At 37.6% G+C, this 19,761-nt stretch overlaps 1 protein-coding gene across 2 annotated transcripts in view; it reads left to right on the top strand.

Moving 5' to 3' along the window:
- Positions 1-19,761, top strand: part of KIF4A (kinesin family member 4A) — a 126,524-nt gene that overhangs the window by 46,599 nt on the left and 60,164 nt on the right. For both annotated transcript variants that reach the window (XM_032255854.1, XM_032255855.1), the window contains exons 10-13: positions 5,009-5,070; positions 11,897-12,029; positions 13,766-13,824; positions 13,940-14,045. In XM_032255854.1, coding sequence (XP_032111745.1) covers positions 5,009-5,070; positions 11,897-12,029; positions 13,766-13,824; positions 13,940-14,045 — 360 coding nt within the window. The remainder of the gene's footprint in view (positions 1-5,008; positions 5,071-11,896; positions 12,030-13,765; positions 13,825-13,939; positions 14,046-19,761) is intronic.

A 19,761-nucleotide genomic window follows, 5' to 3' on the forward strand; every position in this document is an offset into this window, starting at 1 on the left:
CTAAATGGAAATGTTTAAACATAGTTTGCTCTACAGGTTTAATGTAGAGAGGTCTCAGCTGAAGATATAGATTTGAGAGTCACCAGTATTTAGATGGTATCTGGAGTTATAGAGTGGATGAGATCAGAGTACCGGGCACATTAAAAGCACATTAAATAATTGCTGACCAAGCAAATGAGGAAGAGAAAAAGGCCAAAGACAGAATCCTAGGGAATACCAGCACTTAAGGAATAGAGAAAGAAGAGAAGACAACAAGAGAAACTAATAAGGAGTAGACAGGTAGAAAGAAAACCAATGGTGTCGTGGAAGCCCAGGGAAGAACATTTCAGGGAGGGTTGTCAAAAGTATAAATCTATAGAAAAGTGTAGAGTGAGATAAAGATTGAAAAGTATCCACTGATTTTTATCAACAAGGAGGCTATTGGTGACTTCAGTGAGAAGAGCAGGGGAATGATAAAAGCAGGATGCTGCAGGATAAATAGATAAATGTAGATAAGGAAGTAGAGGAAGCTGATAGGTTCTTCTTTTAAGAAGACAAGGTGAGAAAAGGCAATAGCCAAGTAGTCAAGGGTCAAGGGATATAGGTCTATGTTTTTAAAATATGGAAGAGACTTAAACAAATGGAAGAACCAGTTGGGAGATACCAAACCTTAGAATAAGGATTAGTTGAAAAAAGGCTGTCTCTAAGTAGTTGAGATCCTAAATACAAACAAAGAGGAATTTGCATGGAATACTATGCAGCTACAAAAAAGAACAAAATCATGTCCTTTGCAGCAACATGGATGGAGCTGGAGACCATTATTCTTGGCAAGCTAACACAGGATACCGAATACCTCATGTTCTCACAAGTGGGAGCTAAATGATGAGACCACATAGACACAAAGAGGGAAACATCAGACACTGGGCACTATGCTTAGTACCTGGGTGGCAAAATAATCTGTATACCAATCCTATATGACACAAATTTACCTATATAACAAACCTGCACATGTACCCCTGGACCTAAAATAAAAGTTAAAAATAAAGAGGGATTTGCTTTTGACAATAGAGGAGATACCTGCCCCCAAGACTAGAATAAAAGAGGTTAGGATAGAAAGAATACAGTAACACTACTTTAGAGGCAGGAGAAGGGAAATTGAGGGATTTTTAGCCTGATGGCCTTTATCTTCCCAGTGAAGTACGAGACAAAGTCATCTTCTAAGAGTAAGTAGTCAGATAATAGGGTAGAGGGCTTAACGAGATCACACAAGGCTTGAAATCATTGTTACCAAAAATGGAAGAGGTACCTGGCCAGGAGCATGAATTGGTGGTATCAATATGACTGGTTGTGCAACAGTTTGGTAGCCCTGGTAGAGCAGCTGAGAAGGCAGGCAATTGGATTGATACAGGCTTGGGAGGGTCAAGTTTTCTTGCCTTCCAATGTCTAGTACTCTTTCCACTGGAAATCTAGTGTTTTCAAATGTCCAGTCTCTCCCTGTCTGGACTTTCTCCTCAATGATAACTGCTATTTAGTTAATCTCTTTTCTTCCTTCGGTCTTCTTTATCTCCTTTCCTCCTAGGGTTCACTGTAGAGAACATAAGTAATTTACCTGTCCATGGTATCATTTGAAGAATAAAATATACTGCTTCTGGCCCCTTATTTGCTTTCATGTTTATTCCTATTGCAAAAAATGCCCTTCTTCCTAATCATTTTTTGTTTATTCGTTTCAACAATAAATATTTATTGAACACTATTATGTGCCAGGTACTGTTTTGGAATACAGTACTGAGCAAAGCAGACATAGTTTCTGCCTTCGTGGAACTTGTTGCCTAGCATGAGAGACAAACACTAAATATATAATCACACATAATCATTAATATATCATTATAAACTGGGATAATATGCTATAGTGTGCTATGAAAGTATGAAACAGGGTCTTCTATTATAGTTATCCCTCTGTATCTCCAAGGATTGGTTCCAGGACCCCCCACAGATACCAAACCATAGATGCTCAAGACCCTTGGATTAAATGGCATAGTATTTGCTTATAACCTATGTATATCTTCTTGTATACTTTAAATCATCTTGAATTGCTTATAATACCTAATACAATGCAAATGTTATGTAAATAGTTGTTATACGGTATTTTTCAAATTTGTATTTTTTTTTATTTTTAATATTTTTGACCCATAGTTAGTTGAATGTGCAGATGTAGATCCCACAGATATGGAGGGCCGACTGTATATCTATTCTGGGAAGACTTCCCTAAGGTAACAACATTTGAGCTGAGCTGAGAGATTGAGTAGGAAATAACTGTGCAAAAGAAAGAAGAGAGTTCTAGAGAGAAGAAACATAGGTAGCAAAGTACAGTTGATTCTTGAACCATAGTAGTTTAAACTGTGTGGGCCCAACCAAACACAGATCAAAAATACAGTATTTGCAGGATGAGAAATCCACATGTAGACTTTTCATATGTGTGGATTCTGCAGGGCTGACTGCAGGACTGAACTATGCATGTACATTTTTATATGTGCACAGGGTCTTGGAACCAATCCCCTGCATATACAGAGGGACAGCTGTATAGTGGCCAGGAGCACTGACACTGCAGCTAGCCTGCCCATGTTCAAATCTTAGCTCTATAACTCACTAGCTATGTACCTTGGGCAAGTTCTCTGTGCCTTGGTATGCCTATCTGTACAGTAGAAATAATAATACCTTCTTAGGGTTTTCGTGAGAGTTAAATGAGTTAATACATGTAAAGCACTTAGAACAGTACTTGGAATATAGCAAGTGCTGGAAGGGTCTGAGATAGAACAGGAGTATAGTGCATTTGAAGAACTCAAAGAATGCCAGTGTGGCTAGAGTGTAGAAAGCAAGGAAAGAGTACAGGCCTACCTTAGAGATGTTACAGGCTTGGTTCCAGACCACCACAATAAAGCAAATATTGCAATAAAGTGAGTCACACAATTTTTTGTTTTCCAGTGAATAGAAAGTTACATTTACACTATACTGTAAAAAAAATAAATAAATAAAAATAAATTAAAAAAACAAAAAACAAAATATACTGTAGTCTGTTAAATGTGCAATAGCATTATACCTTAAAACAGTGTGCATATCTTAATTTAAAAATACTTTATTGCTACAAAGTGTTGACACAGAGACATGAAGTGAGCATATGCTGTTGGAAAAATGGTGCCAATAGCCTTGATTAATACAGGGTTTCCACAGGCCTTCAATTTGTAAAAAACACAATGTCTGTGAGGTGCAGTAACATGAAGCACAGTAAACTGAGGTGTGCCTATATTCTAGCATGAGGGTAGAGGGAAAGCAGAGGCCTGATCCAGGACTCATGGACAATGTTAAAAATGATTATAAGCCAGGTAGTAACATTGATAGTTTGCATTTTTAAACAATGGCCTGGCTGCTATATAGAAATGGATTATAGTAGAGCAAGAGTAGATTCATGGAGACCACTTAAGAAGGTACTGCCGTAGTCCAAGCAAGAGATAATGATCGCTTGGACTTTGAGTGCTGGCAGTGGTGATAGAAAGAAGTAACCAATGAATTAGATAAAAGAATGACACCCAGATTTCTGGCATGTGGAATTGGATATTCACTCACTTGGGGTGCACTGCAAAAGGACCAGGTTTGGGGATAGCAGACAGCTAAGTGGAAATAACAGGTAGATAGTTGAATATAAAAGTCTAAAGCTCAGAAAGATCGGTGCTTGAGGTAAATTTGGAAGTCACCAGTTTCAGGTAATAGAAAACATAGACAGAGATGATACGTTCAGAGGAAAATGTAAGTAAGAAAACTCTCACTGAGCTTTGGGGGACTTTACCATTAAAAGGACAAGTCGAGCAAAGATGAACGAAGAAAGACTTAGAAGATCAGTTAGAAGACTAGAAGGAAAACCAGGAAAATGTGTCTGGTAAGCCAAATGCTACCAAACAGTCAGTCAAGTAAAATGAATATTGAAAGATGCCCATTGGATTTGGGTGACATGGAGCTCTTTTGTAACTTGGACAGGTTATTTCATTGGAATGATGTAGGCAGTCATATTGGAGTTAAGTCGAGGAGCAAATGAATGGCGAGCAAAAGGAAATGGAGGCAATTAACGTATTATTCTCTCAAAGTTTGTGAAAAAAGAAATAGACCAAGAGAGATAGTAAGTGGGATTGGGAGGATGCTTTTGTTTAAGTTGGGAGAGACTTGAACATGTTTTAATCTTAATAGGAAGGATCTTATAGAAAGGAAGAAATCGAAAATATAGAAGACAGAAGGGATAACAGAGTAAGATTCATAAGATTGCAAGAAGAGTGGGAATCCAAAGCACATGCAAGGCCAGTCTTGTAAGGCAGACCAGCTCCCTTTGTGTCATAGGAGGAAATGGGAGAGGATGCTTATGCATGTGCTCTGGTTTAAGATCCATCTCCATGAAGCCTCCCTTTGACTATTTAGGTTTTTGTTGATTTGCTTATTCTGTTTTGTATTATTTCCTACTATTTTAGACTTTAGGCTTATCTTTCTTAACTAGATTATAAACTTGAGAGTAGGGATCATATTTTATTTTTATATGTCTGTACATTGTCTAGCCCAGTACTGAGACTGATTTTGAAAAATAGATGCTCGAGGCCATGAGTGGTGGCTTATGCCTGTAAGCCCAGCACTTTGGGAGCCTGAGGTGGGTCGATCACTTGAGGTCAGGAATTCGAGAGCATCCTGGTCAACACGGTGAAACCCCATCTCTACAAAAAAAAAAAAAAAAAAAAAAAAAAAAGTAGGTAGAGGTAGATAAAATGGACAGCTCATCTTCTATGTAATAGTTCGTGTAATGCTGATTCTCCTGTTATCATTGAATCATCAACTATGTATGATGCCTTTGGTAGTATCTAAGATATGCAATCTGCCTTAGATTTCATAGGCATTTGGTAAAATTACTCTATTGCTAATTGTGGTAATTTTACTGCCAAGGGGTAAGTAACATTTGGTTAGTGACTAGTTGATTATTTTTCTTTGCTTCCCCCAGGTACAACAGCTACAGGTCTTGTTGCTACAAGCCCATGGAGGTACCCTGCCTGGATCTATAAAGTAAGAATCATAGATAAATTTTAATTGTGTGTCCCCCTACATCTTGGTTACTTTTGTTTGTTTACATTTTAGGTATGTGAGACATAATGCATCTAAGAATCAGAGTTATACAAAAAGATATACTCAGAGCAGAGGAATGCAAATGAAAACTCCAATGAGATATTGCCTCACACCCATTAGGGTGGCTACTATTAAATAAATAAATGGATAGATAAATAACAGAAAATAACAGGTGTTGGCAAGGATGTGAAGATGTGGAGAAATTGAAACCCTTGTATGCTGTTGGTGGGATTGTAAAATGATGTAACCACTATGGAAAACAGCATGGAGGTTCCTGAAAAAATTAAAACTAGACTTACCATATGATCCAGCAATCCCACTTCTGTGTATATATCCAAAATCATTGAAGGCAAGGTCTCAAAGAGATATCTTCACGACCATGTTCATAGTGGCACTATTCACAAAGGTTAAGAGGTAGAAGTAACCCAAATGTTTGTCAACAGATGACTTAATAGACAAAATGTGGTATATACATGCAACAGAATATTATTCAGCCTTAAAAAGGAAGAGAATCCTGTCATTTGCTACAATATGGATGGACATTGAAGACATGCTTAATGAAGTAAGCCAGTAACAAAAAGATAAATACTGTATGATTCCACTTATGTGAGGTATCTAAAATAGTCAAATTCATAGAAACAGAAAGTAGAATGGTGGTTACTGGGGACTGAGGGGTAAGTGGAAAAGGGGAGTTGTTTAATGGGTATAAAATGTTATTTTGCAAGATGAAAAAAATCTGAAGATCTGTTTCACAGCAAGCAATGTGAACATACTTAACACTAGCAAACAGCATACTTAAAAATGATTAAGATGGTAAGTTTTATGTTTATTATGTTTGCCATAATTTTTTAAATTTGTGTTTATATAAATTTATGGGATACAAGTGCAATTTTGTTATATGGATATGTTGTGTAGTTGTGAAGTCTGGGCTTTTAGTGTAACCATCACCTGAATAATATGCGTTGTGACAACTTAGAAAGCTAAATATTGGATGTTCTCACTTATCAGTGGGAGCTAAATAATGTGTACACATGGACCTAGAGTGTGGAACAATAGACATTGGCAACTAGGAAGGGTAGGAAGTTTGGGGGGAGTGGGAATAGGTGATGAGAAGCTACTTAATGCTCACACTTACCACAATTGTTTTCAAGAAGAATATACTTAGTGAGGTAAATGTCATTCCCTCTCCATCCCTGCAACTCTGTTCCCATTCCTATTTCCCACCCTTATTTCTACCTCTTTTCTACCATTATTCTCCCTCCCCCTGTATTTAACCCATCTCTTTAGTTTCTGGTTTAGCCTTCTTGTATTTCTTTTGTACAAATGAGTAGATACCTCTGTATTTTATTGTATCACCTTGTTTTCTCATATGAATGGTAGTGTACTGTATGTAATGATTGTATATTCTTTGTGGCTTTGCATTATTCAGTGTTTCCTGGAAATCATTTCTTACCAGTTCAGAGAAGTTCATTCTCTTTTGCAGCTGCATAGTACTTTTATTGTATACATGTGCCATACATATCAATTGAACCCCTTTCCTATGTATGCACATTTAGGTTATTTCCAATGTTTTGCAATTACAAACATGCTACAGTGAATAACCTCTGTGTATATATTTTTGTTTTGTCAGAGGTTTATCTTAAGGGTAGATTTCTAGAAGTGTGATTGCTGGGACAAAAGATAAGTACATTTGTACCTTTATAAGGTATTGCCATACTTGCCTTCAGAAGAGATGTACCAGTTTGCATTTCTACCAGCAGTGTATGAGAAAGCCTGTTTCCCCACAGCCTCACCAATGGAATGTATTGTCATACTTTTTCAAATTTTGGCAGTCTGATAGGTGAGAAATGCTATCTCAGTGTTGTTTTACTTTGCATTTCTTGAATTATGAATGAGTTTGAGCATTTTTTCATATGTTTCAGGGCCACTTTTATCCTGTTTGCTGGTGAATTGTCCATGTCTTTTCTCATTTTTCTATTGGGTTTTTTGGTCCTTTGGCCTCTTTTTAAAAATAAATAGTGAGAAAATATACATAACATAAAATTTACCATTTTAATTATTTTAAGTGTACAATTCAGTGGCTTTAAGTTCATTAACAATGTCGCGCAGCCATCACCACCATCTACCTCCAAAACTTTTTTTCATCTTGCAAAACTTAAACTCTATACCCACTAAACAGTAACTCCTCATTTCCTCTCCAGCCTCTGGCAACCACCATTCTACTTTCAGTCTCTATGAATTTGGCTACTCTAGGTACCTCATATGAATGGAATTATATAGTATTTGTTCTTTTGTGACTGGCTTGTTTCACTTAGCATGTCTTCAAGGTTCATCCATGTTGTAGCATGTGTCACAATTTCCTTTGATTTTAAGATTGAAGAATATTTCATTATATATATATATATACACACACATACATACACATACACACCATATTTTGTATATCCATTCATTCATTGATGGACACTTGGACTGCTTCCATCTTTTGGCTATTGTGAATGACGCTGCTATAAGCATGGGTGTGGGTGTACAGCTGACTGTGGTGGTGCATGCCAAAGTCCCAGCTACTCAGTAGGATGAGGCAGGATGATTGCTTGAACCTTGGAGTTTAAGTCTGTAGTATGCTAAGATAGCACCTGTGAATAGCCACTGCACTTCAGCCTGTGCAACATAGCAGTATTCCGTCTCTTAGAAACAAACAAAACACACAGGCCAGGTGTGGTGGCTCGTGCCTGTAATCCTAGCACTTTGGGAAGTGAAGGTGGGCGGATTGCTTGAGCCCAGGAGTTTGAGACCAACCTGGGCAACATGGTGAAACCCTGTCTCTATGAAATATACAAAATTAGCTACGTGTGGTGGTGTGCACCTGTAGTCACAGCTACTTGGGATGCTAAGGTGGGAGGATCACCTGAGCCCAGGGACTTTGAGGCTACAGTGAGCTGTGATCATGCCACTCACTGTAGCGTAGGCAACAGAATGAACCCCTATCTCAAAACACACACGCACACACACACATACACAAGCAACAAAAAAACCATGGGTGTACAAATACCTGATATCCCTGCTTTCAATTCCTTTGGGTATATACCTAGAATTATGGTAGTTCTGTTTTTAATTTTTAAATCAAACCACCATACTGTTTTCCATAGTAGCTGTACCATTTTACATCTCCATAAGCCATGCATAAAAGTTCCAGTTTTTCCACATCCTCACCAATGTATCTTTTTATAATAGCAACCCTGAGTTTGGTCCTCATTTTTGACAGTTCTTTATATATTCCTGATGTTAGTCTGTGGTGTGTGTTACAAATAATTTCTCCCAGCTTGTCAGTTGTCTTTTACTTTATTTATAGTTTTTTGTCATACAAAAAAAATTTAATTTTTATGTAGTAAAGCTTATTAATTTTTTATTGCCTCTGGATTTTTTCAGCAGCTGTATTGAGCTAAAATTTTACATGCCATAAAAGTCAGTCATTTTATGTGTACCATTCAATGATTTTTAGTAAATTTACAGAGTTGTACAACTGTCACCACAATTCAGTTTTAGAACATGTCCATCACCCCAAAAGTTTCCCTCATGCCCATTTGCTATCACTCTCATTCCCACTTCCAGCCCAAGGCAACCACTAATCTCTCTTCTGTCTTTATAGATTTGTCTATTATAGACATTTCACATACCTGGAATCATAGAGATTGTAATCTTTTTTTGTGTGGCTTCTTTCACTTATGTTTTGTGGTTCATCCATGTTATAGCATGTGTTAGCACTTCCCTTGTCTTGTGGAATAGTACTCCATTGCCTAGATAAACCATATTTGCCCATCCATTTGCAAATTGATGGAGGTTTGGGTTGTTTCCACTTTTTGTCTGTTATGAATACTGCTGCTGTAGTCACTTGCAAGTTTTTATATGGACATGTGTTTTCATGGGGTAAATGCCTGGGAATAGAGTTGTTGGGTCATATGTTTAACTTTTTAAGAAACTGCCAAACTGTTTTCCAAAGTGGCTATACTGTTTATATTCTCTCCATGCTTCTGGATTCATAGTTAGAAAGGTTTCCCTACAGCAAGGTTTAAAGAGGAATTCACCCATGTTTTCTTCTGGTAATAATGTTGTTTTATTTTTTACACTTCGTTTTTGCATTTGGTATTTATTCTTATGTATGATGTGAGCCTACTTTCAATATTTTTGTTTTCAATTATTCATTTTTTCTGATTATAAAAGTGGTTAATTGCTTCTAGAACATTTAGAGAAATGTGGAGAATAAAACTTAAAGTTGCTATAATTTCATCACCCAGAGATGACTACCTCTTTCTTCATAATTTTCCCCCTTTAGATAATTTAGTCTGGGTTTCCTGATTACATTTTATTCTCACCATACTCATTTAGAAGCAATTGACCCATCTTCCTTTCCTTTCAATTTAGCACAAAAAAAATCCAGACTTCTGATTGTCTATAATATACAGGAAATATAAAGGAAATAGTTTCAGCTGCAAAAGCAATAGATTCTAAAAAAAAAAGTTGATGAATCAAGCAATTAAACTTAATTGTTCGATGTTTTACAGAGAAATAAAGATGCTCCTTTGTTTCGCAAAAATGTATTTGTATTTTTAGAGACATTTTATAAAGTTTGTTAACAAAAAGTACATTTATATGAATATTTTCACTTTTTATCTTTAGATTATGTTCTTTTGTTTTTTAACATGTCATTGAAGGTTTTGTATTTATTTTCTGTGTGTGTTTGTCAATTTGCACATGCTCAGCTTACTTGAATTCCTAGACTTGGCAATTTAGTAGTATGTGAAAACATTGGTTTTCTGTTATATTTTCTTTTTCAGTCTGATCTTTGCCTGGCCCTAGTCCTGTTTTTGCTTTACTTTGAAAAATTTTACCCATTACATGGCTGTCCTATATCATGTGATCCTATATCTATAATCTTGCCAAGAACTCTTTTTTTTTCCCTATTACTGTGAGAGCTATTATATCCAGGATTCTCTGCATTCTTATAGTACCTATCTCAGTAGTCAGCATAGTAATTAAGAGCATGGGCTCTGAAATGAGACTGCTGAGCTCAAATCCTTGCTTCACATTACCCACCAGCTGTGTGGCTATAGGTTATTTACTTATTTGTGCCTCAATTTCCCCAGTTGTAAAATGGGGATAACTGTAGAACTTACCTCATAGGAGCTGTTGGGAGAATTTTTAAAAATTTAATGTATTTAAAGTGTTTAGAATAGAGCCTAGCCCATAATGCCATAAAAGTGTTAACTATTATTAATTATAGTAGTAGTTAAATATTCAATCATTTGCCACAAATTACAATGAAGAACCTACATCTAAGTGCTAAATTTTCCTTGGAAAAATCAACAATTAAACTTAAATAAGGTTTTCCCATTTAGAGAAACCCTGGAAATTTTTTAGGGAAATAAAAAACTATTGAGTTACAAGTATCATTACTTTGAAGCTTGTCAGTTTACATGAATGACGCATGGAAGTTTTCAGTTTAATAAAGAAATAAGGAAATAACACTTAAATTTACTAACAGTTTATTTTTATAATCTGCGTTTTAATTGAACATTCCTTCATAACAGTCTTAGTAAATTCTCAACTTTCATATTACCCATAGTAAGTGTAATATGAAACCTTATTGTGTAGCCTTGCTATTAACTTTTGATAAAGTGCAGTCCAAGATCCTCTATAAAAATTGATGGAGGTCTTAAGATGGGTGAGAGGGCATCTACTCTATTTCTGAAGTTCTTTTCTGTCCTTTATTGAGATTGAGAACAGCTGTTCCCTGTCCTTGAGTTTTCTCTTTATCATAGTGTTGACAACTATTCATTTTTTACCCTCAGTCTTCTTCAGATCAAATCTTCATATTTCTTCTGATCTTTTTTTAACCAGTCCAGTTTTCCAGTCTTTTGAACATTTCATCCCAGTGGATTAAAACAAAAACAGCCCTCCTTCTTATTGATCTGCTTTACTAGTCTGGAACTGATACCAAGTGATATGTATACATTGCAAAGGTTCTTATCTATATGTATTCCTTCGTGCTATTTCTGACCCTCCCTTCCCCTTATATTTGAAATGGACACCGTTGTTGTCATTACTCACTCCAAGCAATTTTAAATTGATAGACAAATGAACAAGAGGCTATGGGTCAGAAGTTTGAAGCAAAGCAAGCATTTAGAAGGGAGCTCTTATTTATGAAGAGTTGTGAAATGTTTTCTTAGTGGCCGCTGGTCATCTTTTCAACTTTTTCACTTCTCAAATGCTATTACCCTAAACTTTACAGTAAATGGGAAATACATTTATGTTGATCAGGTTGAATTTTGACACTGAGCAGCGTCACTTCTACCTCCTATACCGCTCCCTTCTCTATTTCCCTAATCTTTAACGAGGGATTGAGGGTGGGAAGAAAAGGGAGAGAACATTTATTTTGCTCCAGTTAGCCATCACTTCATACCTACAGGACACAAACAGAAATATCCCAACCAAGAGCCAAGGCAGAGGTTAGTCGTTCCTGTTGCAACCATATCTTACCTTTCTCCAAACCATTGAAGTACTTCAGAAATGTGTTTCTTGTACATCCAATATACTACCTGACTAGGAGGATAGATTGGGTTGGACTTTTTTCCCCAGACTTTTGTGGTATAATTTTAACCTAACCCCCCTACCTATCCAAAAGGCCTATGGGATATATTTTTATCCACCTTTGATATAGGTGTTATCAGTCAGATATTTTTCTAATGCATTATTTACTTTGTTTTAGTATGGAACCATCAGAGAATCTGCAGTCCCTGATGGAGAAGAATCAGTTCCTGGTAGAGGAGAATGAAAAATTAAGTCGTGGTCTGAGCGAGGCAGCTGGTCAGACAGCCCAGATGTTGGAGAGGATCATTTTGGTGAGGCCCCAAGAATAAAATACTAGCAATCTGAACATTTACTAGGTTTAGTTTCCAAAATGTGTAACATACTTCTTCTTATGAGAGACAGCTTATGTTTAAAGAAATGTATTTGTACTACCATATCTTCCAGGGAGCCCCTCTGGGGTAAATATGTGGGCTTATAATTGAACATACAGAAAAGTTAAAAGAATTATATAGTTAACATTTATGTTTCTACCACAAAGAATCTACATAAATTTCATTTTAAAATAGATTCATTTAAAAATACCAGAAAGGAAAGAACCAAGTACCTTTTTTCACCTGCCTAATCTTTATCCATAATACCGAGTAATCATTCCTTCACCAAGATTTTAGTTCTTTTCCATCTCTCTTCTCCTAATGTTGTCACATTTCATATTCCATACTAACAGCTGCCATGGTGAGATATAACAGCTGGGAAATTAATTTTAATTCATTTTCCATATGGTTGATTTCCAAATAGCGGATCACTATATAACTGATTACACAAGTTCTGACTCCTACTACCTGCCTGTCAGTAACCTCCTGGATCAGTGCATGCTGTCTCTATTACTAAGGTTTTTCTACTAGTCTAAATGCAACTCAGTTTTTGATATCACGGCAGTTGCCAGAAGTGAAAATGAGTTTCCACCAAAATATCACTGAAGCTCTGTAATGTATACACCTTCATGCATCAGTGTGCTCTCTAGTCAAGGAAAGATAAGCTGCTTAAAGATTTCTTTCAAGTAGGCTAAATCCTACGCCCATTGTATTATCCATTACTAACAGAGGGTGAAAATGGGATATAGGGGATTTTTATATACCGTTTTCTGTCTCCAGTGCTGTATTTTATGCTTTGAAGTAACTCTAGAAACCATGTTTCACATGTATGTGAATGAGGCTGATGTAACAGAAACTACTTCTTATTCTAGCCACATAATCTTCCGACCTTTATAAGGTTGTTACAGTGTCTGCCTGATAGGCTTATTGTTTGATATCCTGTCAGAATTTCATAACAAGCACAACATTTTTGTCCTATATAAACTATTCTTTCTAAATCTGTTATAGCATCCAGCATGTTACAGATAACTGTGATTGAAATAAAACTGAAAATATCAATCACCCTTCCTAAAACGTAAGCTGCCTTCTGCCTTTTCTTCTTTCTCTACCATTATACTTGTGCCATACTCTTTTTCTTGCTGTCTTTTGCTAAAACTAGCCTACCATATCAGATAGTGTAACTTAAAAAAAAATCTCAGCTCAAATTTAGTGTGAGGCCCTTTTATGTTTTAAATGCCCTTATGCTGGGGCTAGGGAACAGTATAGTGTAGGAGGAAGTTTAAAGTAAGTGTGGGGTTTTTCTGTTTGTTTTTTGGGGTTTTTTGCAAACAGCAGGAACTAAAATGCCAGGAAGTATTGCTTTCTCCCCCCAGTTGCAAAGTTTCCTATGGAATTAAGGCTTCACACTCCACCCCATAGTCTGAGTTTCATGGCAAGCATAAAACCCAGCTGCTTGGGTGCTATTTTTAGTAGCTCATATTGACTGAAGGACTAATTTCCATGACTTTTTAAAAAAAACACATTTTTCACTAAATAACGAAAGCCCACTAAATCCTCTGTTACAGCAAAGAAGGCAGCCTCTCTACCTAGCTTTTAATTCATAGGAGTAGGAGAGAGCATAATTATGTGAGGCTGTCAGGCAGTGCCACTGATGATCTCCTGGGTCTTTGTTGCAGACAGAGCAAGCGAATGAAAAAATGAACGCCAAGCTAGAAGAGCTCAGGCAGCATGCGGCGTAAGTTTCCTACCAGATATTTGTTAGCAACCTATAGCACCTTAGCATATAATCATGAAGCCTCTGGCCTTTGTCATATTAATAACCCTTGGGTTCTTTTTGTTTGAATTTTCAGCTGCAAACTGAATCTTCAAAAGCTAGTGGAGACCTTGGAAGACGAGGAATTGAAAGAAAATGTAGAGATAATTTGTAACCTGCAGCAATTGATTACCCAGTTATCGGTAAGCCAAGTAGAGGTAGTGTAAATAGGCATATCACTTTCTTTTGTTTCTCTTGGCAGATACAAGCCTTTCTAACTCTGTGCCTTTAGCTGAAACAACTAGATAGTGAGCTGCTTGAGGACAGAGGTCATGGATCATTTGATATAATCTGAATATTGAGTTTGTTAAATCAAAACACTCATAGGCTACATAAGCAGCGCACATTAGTATTTCAGTATTCTAATCAAATACCAGTAGCAACACAGCAGTGCAAAATTGCCTAGGTAGCAAGAACAGCAGTCATTGATTTTCTGTCCTCACAGTGTATGCTAACTTAAAAAGAGGCCTTGTACTATACCCCAATTGTAGAAAAGTTAAATTCTGACAGATAACTTAGAGGAACCAGGGAATACCATAAGTCTCTTTTATAACCAATAATAAGTAAGTTTGAATGATTGTTCTACCATAAGTTCCCATTTTATAGTAGTGGCAGGTGTGTTTTGGGGATAGGGGTGGTTGTTTGTTGTTTCTCCCAGAAGAAAAATTCTCGTAATCCCACTACCCCTAAATATCTGTTTTTGTTTTGGTGTTCCATCTCTTTGTCCTTAGGCATACATGCTTTTTAAAAAAAAATTAACTCATACTATAACATACTATGTTAAGGGGTAATGGTTGGTTTTGTTCCATCTACATTGTGTTGTTTATTATTCTGAAACAGTAATGTGTATGCAAGTGCCTGATGGTAATTCCTAGCTCTTGGGCAGAGGTTTTAATATTACCGGAACTGTGAGACTGTCATCCCTGGTCATGCCCAGTGTTCTAGAGTTGTCAGTAGTGTGTCACAAAATCATCCACACATAGATTTATTCTTGAAGAAGAAATTTAAAAAGTGCCATACAATATTGTCAGGATTCGTTATGATGGCCAGCTCTAAGAAATTAAATGAGTAAACTCCCAGAAGACTATCAGGCAGTGTTTTAGAATAAGGAGTACTATAAAGCTGTCATTAGCAGTCCAAGATGACAGCTCATTTATCTAACAAACAGGGTACACTAATTGAGAGCCTGGGCTCTAGAGCCACACAGACCCTTGTTTAAAGCCAGTTCTGCCACTTCCTAGCTATGTAATCTGACTAGCTGTATTACTGTCAAAAGGAGATGATTTAAGTGATTCAAATAGGGGTTAAAAGCATTATTCGGCCAGGAGCAGTAGCTAATGCCTGTAATCCCAGCACTTTGGGAGGCCAAAGTGACCTGAGGCATGGAATTTGAGACTAGCCTGGCCAACATGGTGAAACGCCCATCTCTACTAAAAATACAAAAATTAGCCGGGTGTGGTGGCATGCACCTGTAGTCCCAGGTACTCAGGAGGTTGAGGCAAGAGAATCGTTTGCAATGAGCCGAGATTGTGCCCCTGCACTCCAGCCTGGGTGACAGAGCAAGACTTCATCTCAGAAAAAAAAAAGTGCTTCTCACTTCAGACATTCTGCTTTTAGAGAAAAAAAAAAGAAGCAGCAGCATTATTTAGCTGATGCACTCAGGGCATACCTGAACTACAGGTAAATTCCCAAGTAAAGCAAGATTGGAGTTTTATAGAGTAAAGAGAAGAAAGGGGTGTGTGTCCTTGTGGTTTAGCTCAGGTAACAGTTTTTTTATGTTAATTGCTGTGAAACTTTTGGTTGAGATTGTTTCTTTTTTAATTGTAATTTAGGTTCTGGGGTACATGTGCAGATCATGCAGGATTGTTGCATAGGTACATACGTGGCAAGGTAGTTTGCTGCATTCATCCCCCCATTACCTATATCTGGTATTTCTCCCCTCATTATCCCTCCCAACCCTCCCCATCCCCGCTGTCCCTCCCCTAGCCCCCCATCTACTGACCTCAGTATGTGATGCTCCCCTCCCTGTGTCCACGTGTTCTAATTGTTCAACACCCACCTATGAGTATTTGGTTTTCTGTTCTTGTGTCAGTTTGCTGAGAATGATGGTTTCATTTTTTTATACTTCTTCCTCAGGAATATACTGGTGCAATCCTATCCTGATAACTGTTATTATATTTTGAGAGTTGTTCTTATAAGCCTTGTAGTTTCTCAGTTCATCAAGGTTCACAGGTGGAAGAGGTGGCAAAATAGGGGGAAAAGGGAAAGGAGGCAAGGGTTGAAGGCAAGGAAAACTGGGAACTCTCTGTCATGTCTGTTTTATCTTATATCAGCAATATGAGCAAAGTGCAGTGGGATCACAAAACAAAGAGTAATTAACTGTTAGTCCAGAAAATTCAGGAAGGCATCATAGAAGAAACTGGGTCCTAAAAATGAATAGGAGTTTGCTATGCAGACAAAAGGGAAGGGACAGGCCAACTCTGGATGCATTGTCTATGAGTTAGCCCTGTTCCACAAGGAAAATTTTTAAAGTTTTTATATAAAATAAATAAAGTTTTTTTTAAAGGGACTAAACTATATATAGAGGAAAAGATATATATAAAAGCAAAGAGGCATGAAAGTTTAAAAAATGGTAAGAACTTCAATGTGGCTGAAGTATAGAGTACATGCGGGAGAACGGCTATCACAAGGTTAAATTTCACCATTTATAATGCCACTCAAATACAGCTGAAACATCTGATACATGAAAACCTTGTGTGAGCTTCCTCAGAATTAAGATAATCTAGGCTGCAGAAGCCCACTGGAGCCAAAACTTACAAGCTCCGACATAGTGACCCAGGGCAACCACCATTGTTCATGGCCATCACACCAATCTTAGAGAATTCATACCACTGTGTTTCTGGGGCTTTGAGTCACATGGGAAAGATGAAAGAAACCCATGGAACCAAATAATTAAAATAAGGTATAGCATCCTCAGTGAGAATCTGGCAATATGACTGGTGCTTGGTGTGCCCGCAGAGGGAGTTGCTAGTGGTGGCTGGCTCAGAGGAACTCTAGAATCACTGTGTCTGCCACTAAAATGCACTTGGCACACACAGTAGGAGGGTGCTAAAGATTGCCACAAACTAATGAAGTTCCTGGCCTCCATCCACTGTCACAGTTAGGCAGAGTAAGCCCTTTCATCCAGGAGTCCTGCTGGACTCCTGAATCAGAGTTCTCCACATCTGTTGTTTGGAGACCCTCCCAGCTACATTTTTTTTTGGAAATACACAACAATGTATCCCGTGGCTTTTATTAAGACTCACTACAGTGAAAGCAAAATGTTTCAAAAGTAAGTGCTTATACCCTTCATTCTGGATTAAAACTATTTTTATTTTAAGTGACTAGTGAACACCCCCTCTTCCATTATAAAGGCCACCATTGTTCCTTAGATATTCTTCCTGGGGCTTTAAGCGCTAAACTGTACCATTTCTTCCTTTAAAATATAATTCAAGCAAACCTCCTTGCTGCAGTTTTCTGTGAGAAAATTCAAGCAGTCCTTTCAGTTCCCACAAAATCAAATAATCTTTTTTGTTTATATCCACTTCTCCAAGACCAGTTCCATAAAAAGCATTTTGCATGCCCAGTAATGGTACAGCCTATAAGCACAAACTTCCTCTTGGAGGATATTGCTGGTTAATGTAACACAGTGTACACTGGCCTTGTTCCCCTGACCACCACCTTTATGAAATCACATTTTATTTTTAAAAGGTTCTTGGTTATAGTCTTAGAATCAGGAGAAAGAGGGCTGTGAGACTGAAATAAATCTTACTGTCATATATTTACATTCAGGATTATAGAGGCAGAATTCTGTCATGTTCTTGCAGAACATGTCGCCATAGCCCTAAGCTTATACCTTAGTATCATAAAATTTCACTGGGCCAAAAGCCAAAGATAAACCTATAGTAACAACATATCTTCTTCAAGGATTAGCCCATCTACTTTTGATCCTAACTCTCTGGAAGGTACTAGAGAATCTCCAAAGGCCAGTGTTATAGGCCCTAGTAACCTAGGATAGGCCTCTGATTAGTCCTTATACTGAAAATTGAAACATGGGAGGGAGGAAAGGGTAACCATTATAGATTTTTAAAAATCCTTTTTAAGAATGATTTAGTATGTCCTGCACTTGGAGAATCACCAGTACTATAATTCATGATGAGAAAGGATGTGAGACCGCTGAAGTTTCCTTTAAGTTCTCTTTGAGCCTCACTGGTTGGGAATTTCTGGGAAGAATAAGGGAAATGCTTTACAAATAGCACTTATTAAGGATCCCTTCAGGCCAGGTACAGTGGCTCACGCCTGTAATCCCAACACTTTAGGAGGCCAAGGCAGGTGGATCACTGGAGCCCAAGAGCTTGAGATGAGCCCAGGCAATACAGTGAGACCTTGTCCCTACAAAAAAATAAAATAAAATTAGACCATCCTACACAACATAGTGAGACCCTGTCCACAAAAAGTTTTAAAATGAGCTGGGTGTGGTGGTGCACACTTGTGGTCCTAGCTACTTGGGAGGCTGAGGTGGGAGGATCACTTGAGCCCGGGAGGCGGAGGTTGCAGTGAACTGAGATGGTGCCACTGCACTCCAGCCTAGATGACAGAGCAAGACTGTGTCTCCAAAAAACAAGTGAGAGGAGAGTGGTCTCTTCACTCTTCACACTGAAGGTACTAAAAGTTAAGTTTCAACAACTATGTAATGTTTCATAGGGCCAATGTAGAGACTTCATGTGCTAACCCTAAATTCTTATCTGTTGCGCTAATAGCTCTTTCACCCATGACCTCCTTAATCACATGACTTCCTGGAAATAATTCTTTTTTTCCCAGAGCTTTGAAGAATAATCACTTACACAGAAGTGGTAATCCATGTCTTACAATGCCAAATAAAGCCTAAATTCCAGTGCTGAGAACAGAGCTTGCTAATATGGTAGCCTATAAACAAATTAGTCCTGTTAAGTAGTTTTAGGTTTCCCTTCTAGGTGGCAGTTGTTTGAATGCCCCCCCCCAAAAAAATTTGCCAAAGAATTAGTGCTTACGCTTTTCCTCCTAGTAACCACTACCTGAGTAGCTCCATATGATCTGTTCTTTTTTCCCTTTTTTCTTTTTTTAAATTTAGGGGGGTACAAAGGCAGTTTTGTTACATAGATATATTGGCTAGTACTGAAGTATGGGTTTTTACTGAATAGTGTACTTTGTACCCATTAAGTAATTTCTCATCCCTCACCGACCCCCAACCCTCCCACTCTTCCAAGTCTCCAATGTCTGTTATTCCACTATGTTCATGTGTACACATTATTTAGTTCCCACTTGTAAGTAAGGACATGCAGTATTTGACTTTCTGAGTTATTTCACTTAAGATAATGGCCTCTAGTTTCATTCACATTGCTGCAAAAGACATGATTTCACTCTTATGATTGAATAGTATTCCATGGTGTGAATACTACTATTCCAGTAGTAGTTCAAAGCACATCAATGGATGATTGGATAAAGAAAATTTGGTATGTGTATACCATACCAAATTTTCTTTATCCAGTCATCCGTTGATACACACTTAGATTGATTCCGTATCTTTATGATCAGGTCTTATTTACATGAGGGACAGAGGCTGCAATACCTTTATCTAACTTCATGAGCGCATTTTTCTGGGGGTACCCATCTAAGGCATTTATTTCTTTCTGTTTTTTTTTCACCCCAAGACAGAGTCTTGCTCTGTCACCCAGGCTGGAGTGCAGTGGCTCAATCTTGGCTCATTGCAACTTTTGCCCCCTGGGTTTAAGCGATTCTCCTGCGTCAGCCTTCAGAGTAGCTGTCATTACAGGTGCTTGC

Source organism: Sapajus apella, unplaced genomic scaffold (genome assembly GCF_009761245.1).
Source record: "Sapajus apella isolate SASKATOON/1434 unplaced genomic scaffold, GSC_monkey_1.0 scaffold91, whole genome shotgun sequence".
NCBI lineage: Eukaryota > Metazoa > Chordata > Mammalia > Primates > Cebidae > Sapajus > Sapajus apella.